The sequence below is a fragment of the Coptis chinensis genome, chromosome 4, assembly GCF_015680905.1.
Source record: "Coptis chinensis isolate HL-2020 chromosome 4, ASM1568090v1, whole genome shotgun sequence".
Taxonomy (NCBI): Eukaryota; Viridiplantae; Streptophyta; class Magnoliopsida; order Ranunculales; family Ranunculaceae; genus Coptis; species Coptis chinensis.
Window position 1 is genome coordinate 50,137,608 of NC_141459.1, and position 11,572 is coordinate 50,149,179.

Here is an 11,572-nt window from a genome sequence, read left to right on the forward strand (position 1 = left end):
CTGGAAGGTCGTTATTCCCAATTAGTTTCGATAAACCATTCTTTTTCCCCCACAAGCTTAGTCACAAAGTCACAATCCTTCTTTACCCGAAAATTAGTGTCGAGGCCCGCAACTGGGATGGTATTGGAGCCAACCGAGTACATTTTATTTCTTTTTTAAATAAAGCCTTAAAATTATGTTCATGGTCTAATGGTCGGATAGGATGAACAATTGAACCCAGCTTTTGCTGAACACTTTCGTAGCTATTCAATCATAGCCTAACTAGTGAACTAGTCGAGCTTCAATGTGTCCAAGCTTGGCTAATTGGTTAACACTCGTTCTTGCCACTACTCATAATACTGTATAACACGAGCCAAGTGCCCCAAAAACAAAGGGAGCCTTGACCGCGTCTGAGTAACTCAAATCATTTACTGCTGCGCTTTACCGTGCCTTACGAATTACATTGATCGATATATATCTGTTGTTGACTAACACTGCTCAGTTGGGGTATATTTTTATCTTAACATAAACTGCAATTGGATAAAATATGAAAATCAATATGAAACAAGTTATTTTATTTGTACAGTTGATCCCAATGCAAGGACTCAGTCATGACCGATTGACCGAATCAACGACTCAAGGTGAGGACTCAGCTAGCTAGTCATGATCAAAATTCACATTTTATATGACCTATGAAGGTTTAGCAAAATGTTCATAAATGTTAAAAGTTACTCATACATGTACGGACCATATTGCTGAATGAAACAACTTGATTTGCCCTCAACTACCAAAAGGCATATTTCTTTTTGGCTTCTTTTCCAACTAAAAATAGGCATAAGATATCATTGAAACTCATTAGCCTAACACCTGGAGTTACAGTAATACTATTGTTTAAATTGACTTACAAAGCAATCTGATAAAGATCACTCCTGCTGGTAACTGGCACATTAGTTTACGAAGGACCTGTTTGAAACCTGCAGTTTTTCTTATGGTAAACAAATCAATCGTGGAGAACATGTATAACTCAAGAAGTCCCTTTATGCAGTGTGACCATAGCAATGTAAACGTCCCATTTGTTACTAATCTATATTATCCATGAATCATGATATAACTTGTTTATAGGATGAGCTTAATAGATCAGTGTTAGTGCATTACCAAAGATATGACTAATGAAATGACTCTTAGTTTATCTGTAAAGTCTGCTATTAAGATAATATATTGTTAGATACGGATCAAGCAAATTGCCTTACAAGACTGGTTTGAGGAAGACACCTTGAGGCTAAAGTAAGTCCAATCAAAGTCAATGATCTTTATAAGGAAAGTTTTCAAAATTTGAAGGAAAATCAAGCACCAAAAGAGTTGGGTAATTTGCGAAGTTATTTGACTACAAGTCTATGAGACACTTTTTCTGTACGTCATGTAATGAAAGTTAAAACCAAGTTCCACATCTACCACCACATATGACTTGATCTGTTAATTGATCTATCCATTGTTAGCAATTCGTGATATGGCAAAAATTTGGTGCGGGAATAATTCGAGAATTATTTGGTGATTCAAAAAAATAGTACGGTCAAAAATTCGTAATACGGTAATTATGCGGTGTTTAATTAATACGCGTTTTAAACGTTTGGTTATTTATGATATTATGTTAGTAAATATTAATAATAGTTGTTATTCTTTACAACATAACAAATATATCTAAACAATTTAGCTACAAAAACATTGAAACCAATTGAATGGTTCACATAAGTACCTTCATTTATTTGTTCTTGGATTGAAATTACCGTTCAAATTTCAAAATACACACCATGACATGACAATTTAAATATTGTCCAAAATATATAAAAGCAAAGCTTTTGGATTAATTTATCACTAAAAATGTAAGAATTGGGGACTTAAAGTAAGAGTGAGGACATAAAGTACATAAAAAATAACAAAAGCGCAACCGAATTTTCATTCATTTTTTTTTTAGAGCCGAATTTTTTAGCTGAATTTTTGAAAAATTTGCCAAAATCTGTATTATACGTTTAAAGGCAAAAAATCGCAAATTATTCCGATTTTTTCAAACATTTGGAAGTATTATATGTTTTGCCCTTCAAAAATTCGATTCGCAAATTATTCGACAAATTGCTAATAAGGGATCTGATGCGTTGTATTTTTTCGATAATTACCCATCTAAATCTGTTCTGATGCATTGTTGACTCGTCTTTCACATGTCGTCCCATGATTGGTTGCTAAATATTAAATGAATATATGTACTTACATGTACTAAATACCATTCTAGTAACCAATTACAAAATAAAGTTTTAAAATTTATATATATAATAACAGTCCCTTTTCAAGCTCTCTAAGGCTATCCACGTCACCAGGGGGATTACGCAAAAATAGGATACCCAAAATTGGAAATTTAACTTAAGAGTTCCACGAAACCATCGTTCTTCACGTAGAAAATATAGGTTTGAACTTTGAACTAATCTCTCTCTCTCTCTCTCTCTCCTCTCCACGGTGGTGCTTTTCTCTAATTACCTAACTAAGATGATCGCAAGTGCTTCCTTTTTTTCCCTCAACAGTCAACACAACAATCCAACCATCAAAGTATAAAGGTACGATTTTTTTTTTTCAAATTTTCTATATTTTTATCTCGATTGGGCATTTTTTTACCTCTTAATCCAATATTTCAATCATATAATATGCTTGATTATAGGTTAAACCGCACTACTTGGACGTCTTTTCTATAGTCAATTGTTTATTTGTGAAATTTTTTTAAGTAGCCATCGTGCACAATTGCACCTGCTTTTTTTTCAGGGCTAATGGGGACAATGATGTTACCCTGAAGATACTGTACTATGGAATTTGTCTTTCGGACCTTCACTCTATTAAGAATGAATGGGGCAATGTTGCATATCCTATTATCCCTAGGTAATCTGACATTTTCTAAGATTTCAATATACAATCACAAGTGATTGTGATATAAGCGGAAAAGCACTCACAAGTCACAATCACCACCAACACATTATAATAAAATTTTATTTGGTGTAGGCATGAGATTGTTGGTTTAGTGACTGAAGTTGGAAGCAACGTAACAAAATGTAAAATAGGTGATAAAGCCGGTGTAGGGTGCATGGTTGGATCTTTCCGCTCTTGTGATAGCTACGCCGAGGACTTGGAGAATTACTGCACCAAGATAATAATTAATTACCTACAATTCTCCTGACCGCGATGGAACTAGAACTTATAATGGTGGATATTCTGATATGGTAGTAGTTGATGAACACTTTGTGATTAACTTTCTAGACAACATTCCCTTGGATGGAGCAGCTCCATTGTTGTTGTGTGCTGGGATTACTGTTTATAGTTCAATGAAGTACTTTGGACTCAGCAAGCTTGGCATGCATTTGGGTGTGGTGGGGATTGGTGGGTTGGGTCATGTTGTTGTTAAATTTGCCAAGGCTTTTGGACTGAAGGTTACAGTGATCAACACTTCACTTTGCAAGAAACAAAAAGCAATTGAACATCTTGGTGCTGATGACTTTTTGGTCAGTTGCAGGTAAACAAATACTTATGATTCCATGTTCTAACTAGAGGTGCACCAAAAAAATGGCTACCAAAATTAAAAGTCTTAGTTGATCTCACTGCCACAAGCTAAAAATTGACAACAAGAGACCTAATTTGCTATGTCATTAAAAATGATAAATTATTTATTTTTGTTGTTCATTACTTCATTATATTGCTGATCTTACTGATCAGTCTCCAAATGTGCTTTTAATTACCTTTACAATGCTTCAAATATGTTCTTTTTATGCTTGATGAACAGACAACTCATAACTTTTGATATCTTTTGCAGAATACATGCCATTTAGGACTTATGCTCCTAATACATGCATTTTAGCGCAAAAAGGAGTGCTATTGACGCTGCTTGGGAAGATTCCAGCTTAGGAGAAAAAGTGCCAAAAAGTCAAAGTCAAAGTCAAAGTCAACGATCAACAGTTAGGGACTCAAAACCAAAAGATGGAAAATCATGTCCTTAACCCCAAAAAGACCAAAGATTATGTCCTCAACTCAAAAGTGGGCATCTTTAGCAAGCTTGTTCAAGGAGATACCTAAAGTATAAAGCAACCCTAATGAGGTGCCTTATTTCTAAAGGATGAGGGTAAAGTTGTAAAGTGTAAAATGTGTAGTATATAAGCCAAAGTGAGAGGAGAGAGAACTTACCCTAGAATTAATCTTTGGTCATTAGAAGTAGTTTAATACGTTTTAATTAATAGTTTAATTGTTATTTACCTTATTTTTCATTTTCATGTTTTTCAAGCTTTAGTTAATGAATCAAGTTCTTATTTGTCTTCATTACAAAGTTTTCAATCTTGTTTCCTACTACTCTTATCTCATTACATCTTTCTAATCTTGCATTCACAACCCCAAACACAAGTTCACTTTTTTGACAAGTTCAAATGACTATTACTTGGTGACTAATCAATCTTAACAAATCTCTTTCCATACATGTTTTCATCTTAATAATCTTAAAAGTCTAGTTTTCAAGCTTCCCATTAACCAACTAAGTTTTTACTTTGATAACACAAAAAACAACCCATAGTTTGAATAGAAAAGCTTAGAGATTGAGAGTTTCTATCATCAAAACCATCATTCTTTGCATAGATTCAAGATGAACAACAACACCCCTTACTCATCCACTTCTACAAACATTAAATGGGGCCGCTGCCGGGGACCTTGTGTCATGCTTGATTATCCAAAACCGACCCAATTGACTGCCTAGTTAACTCATGCAAACCTCCCCCAAACGAAATGGTAACGAAACCCTCGTTATCGCGAACTAAGCCACGATAGAAAGCTTGAACAAGAGAATGGGAGTAGTGAGCAGTGGGTTCTAGCAAAAGCGACCTCCAACCTCTTCTAAGGATGTGACCCTTGAAGAAAACATCAAAAACCCCTGAATCAAATAGATTTCAAAAATCCATTTCGGGTATAATATTTCGATTGGTAGTCAAGGGTGGATGTTTTGTTAAATTGAAAGTTGATATGAGAGGGTGTACAGGTTTTCTAGAAACTATAGGAAGGATTTTTAATTTGGTAAAGATGGAGGCGCGGCGCGGGTTTATGAAGCGCGGGCGCGACTCAATTTGATTTTTCTGGAATTAGGGTTTTTGCGAAAGAGAAAGGTGAGTCGGGTGGTCGCGCGGTTCGATTTTAAGCCCGTGTATGACCGTCGGTTGTTGGGTTTTAAAAATTTGGCCCAAGCCTATATTAAATTTGGAAATACCAAAAAGGTCCTGTTCCTTCTCGTAACGCGTAAAATGCAAATCCCCGCTTCGTTACCAGTCCGATTTGGACAAACGAGCTGTCTAAACGATCAGCGCAAAAAATCCTATCCAACGGTATATCACATGCTTTGATCCAATGGTGTAGGACTCACAAGATGATCAATGAACGCCTTGAAGCGTGTAGATGACATAAGTTGTATATACGAATGAGCTCTAAAAAAGAATAGAGTGTGCCAACTTGAAAGCAAATGTGTACGAATAACGGAATGAATAAAAAAGAGTGTTATGAGAGGAAAGGGAACGGATGGTGGAAAGAATATACAAACGTGAAATTAAAGATTAATTAATTAATTTTGTTTGGATTAAATTTTTGAAAAGCTGTATAAAGGTAGGTCGTTTATAGTCAGATCCCCAAGACTAAATACAACACGAATCATTCCCAAACAGAAGTCGTCAACAACTTCTACGTGTCATTCCACCGTCTGGTTGGGAATGATCCGTGTTGTATTCAGTCTTGGGGATCTGACTATAAACGACCTACCTTTTTACAGCATTTCAAAAATTTAATCCAAAAAAATTTATTTAATTAATCTTTAATTTCACGTTTGTATATTCTTTCCACCATTCGTTCCCTTTGCTCTTGTAACACTCATTTTGATTCATTCCGCTATTCATACACATTTGCTTTCAAGTTGGCACACTTTATTCTTTTTTTAGAGCTCATTCGTGTATACAACTTATGTCATCTACACGCTTCAAGGCGTTCATCTATCATCTTGTGTGTCATACATCATTGGATCAAAGCATGTGATATACCGTTGGATAGGAGTTTTTGCACTGATCGTTTGTCCAAATTGGACTGGTAATGAAGCGGGGATTTCCATTTTACACGTTACGAGAAGGAACAGGACCTTTTCGGTATTTCCAAATTTCATATGGGCTAGGGTCAAAATTTCAAAACCCTAAAAACCCAACAACCGATGGTCGTAAGCGGGTTTAAAATCCAATTGCGCTACCGCCCGACTTACCTTTCTCTTTCGCAAAAACCCTAATTCCAGAAAAATCAAATTGAGCTGCGCCTGCGCTTCATAAACATGTGTCGCGCCTCCATCTTCACCAAATTAAAAATCCTTCCTATAGTTTCTAGCAAACCTTCATACCACCTCATATCAACTTTCAATTTAACAAAACATCCACCCTTGGCTGCCAATCGAAAGATTGTACCCGAAATAGATTTTTCAAAACTATTTAATTCAGGGGTTTTTGATGTTTTCTCTAAGGGTCAGATCCTTAGAAGAGGTTGGACGTTGCTTTTGCTAGAACCCACTGCTAACTACTCCCCTTTCTCTTGTTCAAGCTTTCTATCGCGGCTTAGCTCGCGATAACGAGGGTTTCGTTACCATTTCATTTGGGGGAGGTTTGCTTGAGTTGACTAGGCAATCAATTGGGTAGGTTTTGGGTATCTAGACACGACACGAGGTCCCCGAGAGCCAATAGTTCTATGGCACAGTGCTTGATTTGATCCAAGCGACTTTGTTAGAGGGCGAGTACAACACTGGTTCCACCTGCGCGTGGTAGACTTCCTTGAGGAAGAACCAGCTGGCAGTGGCAACTTGGATTGTGCACAACTTAGTGGGGATGATGAAACCTTCGGATATAGGTAAGTTAATCCTTCACATTCTTTGGATCTTACAGACCCAAAATAACGGGTTCGGTATTTGTTCTTTCCTGTGGGACCAACTTACTTATACTAGACGGAGTACTGCTCCCCTTCCTACCCTTGTAATAAGCTCATGCTTAGTTGGGGAGCAGCAGTTCCGAGTGACTTTGTGGCAGTGAAGTCTGCCACATTCACTCCTGTTTACCTTCACTATGTTCAGCACGACTGGTCCCCAGAGGGTGTAGACGAGATTGAGCAAGGTCTCGATGACGACACTGCTCCTCCTCCACCTCTAGTAGACTACTTTTCTCCAGGAGCTCTGTCTCAATTCACGCGACCCATGGATGCTTTGAGATTCATGTATGAGGGTCAGTGTCAATTGCATCAGCAGTTGAGTACTGTTCAGCAAGAGCAGCGTGTCTTTTAGGCCAACACTCTCGAGACTCTTCAGGAACTGAGAGATGTGATAGTTCTAGAACCTAGTCCTCGCACTCAGAGAGCTCTACGCGAGTAGGGAGAAAGTAGTTCGAGTTCATCTCAACGTAGTTAGTTATCCCACGCGGATTCTGACTAGGCAGCTCCCTAGTGTCTGCATAGATAGATGTAGTTTGTTTTCGTATTAGTACATGTCTTTACTTTCTGCACTTGTAGTTGTATATATGCTGATATTAATATTTTTTGTTATGTATGCATGTGTATTGTGGAATTTGTATAAGGATTTATGGTATATGAGCAGAAGAAAATACAAATACATCATGCCTAATTTTTCTTATTTTTGCACCATGCATGTTTTTACAAATAATTTTTTTTTTAAAAAAAAACCCCAAAAATTTCATGTTAGAATAATTATGTTTTTAACTTTTAGTTAACTCATGTACATCTTGTTCTATATCTATCAACCTATGTTCCAAACTTGTTTGGGGGTGGTATATTCTCATCACGAAGAATAGAGTATAGGTTACTGTCGTTTTTTTTTTCCATAGTTTGAGGACAAAACATATTTCTGTTTGGGGGTGGTATAGTAACATTCTGCAAAAATTAGGCATTTATTATATCGCAATTCTTATATTAGATATATTAAGTATATTTCTATATTTCTTTCTTTCTGTAAATTTTTATCGAAAGGACCAAAAATATTTTTTTGTTTAGTACTAAAAGTCTTGTTTTCCTTTTTCTATGATGAACAAATGGTTTAAAAGTCTTATTATAGCAATAGAGTAAAAATTTGTTCTTAAAACTCAGACTACTATACATACAATAGTTTCTGCATCTTTTCATGAATGACATGCATCAACATGCATCATTGATTGTATATAGCAGTAAGTTTCCAAAGTCGAGGTTAGAACAATTAAGTTATATATCCTGTGAGAATTTAGCCAAAAGCCTCATCTGAATGATTATTGAGTGATGAGACAAAGGATGTCCGGATAGAAAGACCACATGTCCACTTGCTTGATCACCACGCCATATCCAAGGAGAGAATTTAGGCTCTTTTTGGATCGATATAGCCAAATAAACGTTAAAAACCCAAAAAGATATTTTTTTCGTCTAGTTGACCTATTACCTTTTGAGCCTTCATAAATTATTAAACCTTTTTATTCTTCACCATCAATCCCTGACCCATTACTACACACAATAAAAGGCGTAACCAGTTGACGAGTTGAGAATTGGATGAACGGTAAAAAGGGAAGAGAAGACCTTCTACAAAAACAGAACAGTTAGTTGCTTCGAAAAGAAAAGAAAAGAAAAGCAAAGATTCAAAAACTGAAATATCCCAAAAGTTCAAAATCAAAAGGAGTTGATTTCAAAAGAAACAAAAGAAAAGTTAGAACTCCCAAAAATCAACATCGTATGGAGTTACAAAGCTAAAGAGCTAAAGAATGAATCACAAATTCAGAAGAAAAGAACAAAACGAGGTTCTTCTCTAGGTACAAATATCATGAAGACCTAATTTCTCAACTTATCAGAGTTTATTTTCCCTTCCTTTTTATTTCTAAACCACTACCTTAGCCCCGTAATTCCTAATAAAAGACCTCTAGCTCAACTAGGAATAGGATGGTGTGATAGTAAGTGGCAAGTGTGATCAATCGACTCCAGTTTTTTTTAGACGGCATTCGCATATGTGAGGAATATAAATGCCCGCTGCATTTGAGAGAATGAAACTTGAGTGAATCTATCAGAGAGTTTGTGTTTTAACACATCCCTGTGAGAACCCACCTTAAGGACGCTATCCAAAAGTTTCGAAAACGACTCTGCTTTTGTATTTCACTGCTCATGTTTTGAACGTTTATCTTTAGATGATTAAATTACTGTATATATGGTATTCTGAGTTCAAAAGATTTTTTCCTTATTCCCCCGCTAATGAGATGTATAGAGTACGTTCTGAGAATAAACAAGGAAGCAATACCTTTTGCACTAGATAAAGGAAGTTTGTGAGTACCTTTTATGGAAAACTCTCACGAGGCTTAAGCTTGTTCACTAGTGAATTCCTAGTGGTTTAAGGCCTTGTTGCATATGGTTAATGCAATCGCACTCCGCGAAACAAGACTAGTATAATAAATCACACATTTGTGATCTTAGTTTTTTCTCTCATCTTTGCTTGAGGACAAGCAAAATGCTATTTGGGGGATAGTTGACCAGTCCCCAAATGCACGTTTAATTACTTTTACAATGCTTCAAATATGTCATTCTTATGCAAACAGACAACTCATAGTTTTTGCTACCTTTTGCAGGATATATGCCATTTAAGACTTATACTCCTAATACATGCATTTTAGCACAAAAATGAGTGCTATCGACGCTGCTTGGGAAGATTCTAGCTTAGGAGAAAAAGTGCCAAAAAAGTCAAAGTCAAAGTCAACGGTCAACAGTTAGGGACTCAAAACCAAAAGACAGAAAATCATGTCCTTAACCCAAAAGACCAAAGATTATGTCCTCAACTCAAAAGTGGGCATCTTTAGCAATCTTGTTCAAGAAGATACCTAAAGCAGAAAGCAACCCTAATGAGGTGTCTTATTTCTAAAGGATGAGGGCAAAGTTGTAAAGTGTAAAAGGTGTAGTATATAAGCCAAAGTGAGAGGAGAGAGAACTTACCCTAGAATTAATCTTTGATCATTAGGAGTAGTTTAATATGTTTTAATTAATAGTTTAATTGTTATTTGCCTTGTTTTCCATTTTCATGTTTTTCATGCTTTAGTTAATGAATCAAGTTCTTATTTGTCTTCAATACAAAGTTTTCATTCTTGTTTCCTACCACTCTTATCTCATTACATCTTTCTAATCTTGCATTCACATCCCCAAACACAAAGTTCACTCATTTGACAAGTTCAAATGAGTGTTACTTGGTGACTAAGCAATCTTAACAAATCTCTTTCCATACATGTTTTCATCTTAACAATCTTAAAAGTCTAGTTTTCAAGCTTCCCATTAAACAACTAAGTTTTTACTTTGATAACGCCAAAAGCAACCCATAGTTTGATTAGAAAAGTTTAGAGAGTGAGAGTTTCTATCATCAAAACCTTCCTTCTTTGCATAGATTCAAGATGAACAAAACCACCCCTTACTCACCCACTTCTACAAACATCACTTACATATAATGCTCTGATGATGGATATTGTTGGTATATTATTAGCCTGCTCTGATGATGGATATTGTTGGTATCATAGACACCGTTTATGCTGTTCACCCTCTAATGCCCTTAATCGGTCTACTGAAGAATCATGGGAAGTTTGTTATGGTTGGGGCTCCTGAAAAACCTTTGGAGCTATCAGTTTTCCAATTGTTTATGGGTAAGTGCAAACTAAATGTGTCAGCCAAATTGTTATGGATACTGTTTGAGCTCAAAGAACAAATTAAAAATTAGATGTTTAATCAAGTTATATGATATTGTTAGTTGTTTTGTAGGGAGGAAGCTTATAGCTGGAAGTGGCATTAGTGGGATTAAAGAGACACAAGAGATGATAAATTTTGCTGCAAAGCACAATATAACAGCAAATATAGAGGTCATTCCAATAAACTATGTGAACACTGCTATGGAACGACTTGCCAAAGGCGATGTTAGATACCAATTTGTCATTGATGTGGCGAATACACTCAAATATTCTTAGACAAATGGATGGCTACTTTAATACTACTTGACATAAGGTAAGAACTGTTCCAACTACGCTGATTTATTTATGTTTGAAAAACCTTAAGATGTTTCTTTTCAAACTTCATATTATGACTCTGAATTGCTGAATTGTGTTGTCTCTTAATTATTAGACTCTCCAATTGTTCTTCTGTGAAGAAATCTTGGATGGTTATTTTGCATATTGACACGCGCTCTTTTTGTGTATGTAGATGGTGTATGGTCGTTGAACAAATAGAAGCGTGTCAAAACCTAATTATCCCTAAATAAGTCAAGGATGAGTAGGGTATCGTTCAACTTTTAAGTGTATGTTATGTGAAGAACAGGACTGGAAAGGGGGTTTAAGGGATTAAAAACTATGATTGTAGAGATTTTAGATTCTAATGCTAAACTAAACTAAATTAACTAAAACTAAACTATTGAGACTTTATAAGAGAGGGAATTCAAGAGATTAGAATCCACCAATACTTTTAATCTATGACCTTCTGCTTCATGGTTGTTTTTACAAGTGGACTATAATTAGGCAATCGA

At 35.9% G+C, this 11,572-nt stretch overlaps 1 protein-coding gene across 1 annotated transcript; it reads left to right on the forward strand.

Annotated features, from left to right (window-relative positions):
* The first annotated feature begins 2,669 nt into the window (after nucleotides 1-2,669).
* Nucleotides 2,670-11,085, forward strand: LOC147503848 (putative mannitol dehydrogenase). The gene is given in 7 exon segments (XM_086604978.1): nucleotides 2,670-2,683; nucleotides 2,785-2,898; nucleotides 3,019-3,166; nucleotides 3,168-3,515; nucleotides 7,367-7,378; nucleotides 10,547-10,703; nucleotides 10,819-11,085. Coding segments are annotated over 7 exon segments (996 nt in total). The 3' UTR covers nucleotides 11,022-11,085.
* Nucleotides 11,086-11,572: the final 487 nt, after the last annotated feature.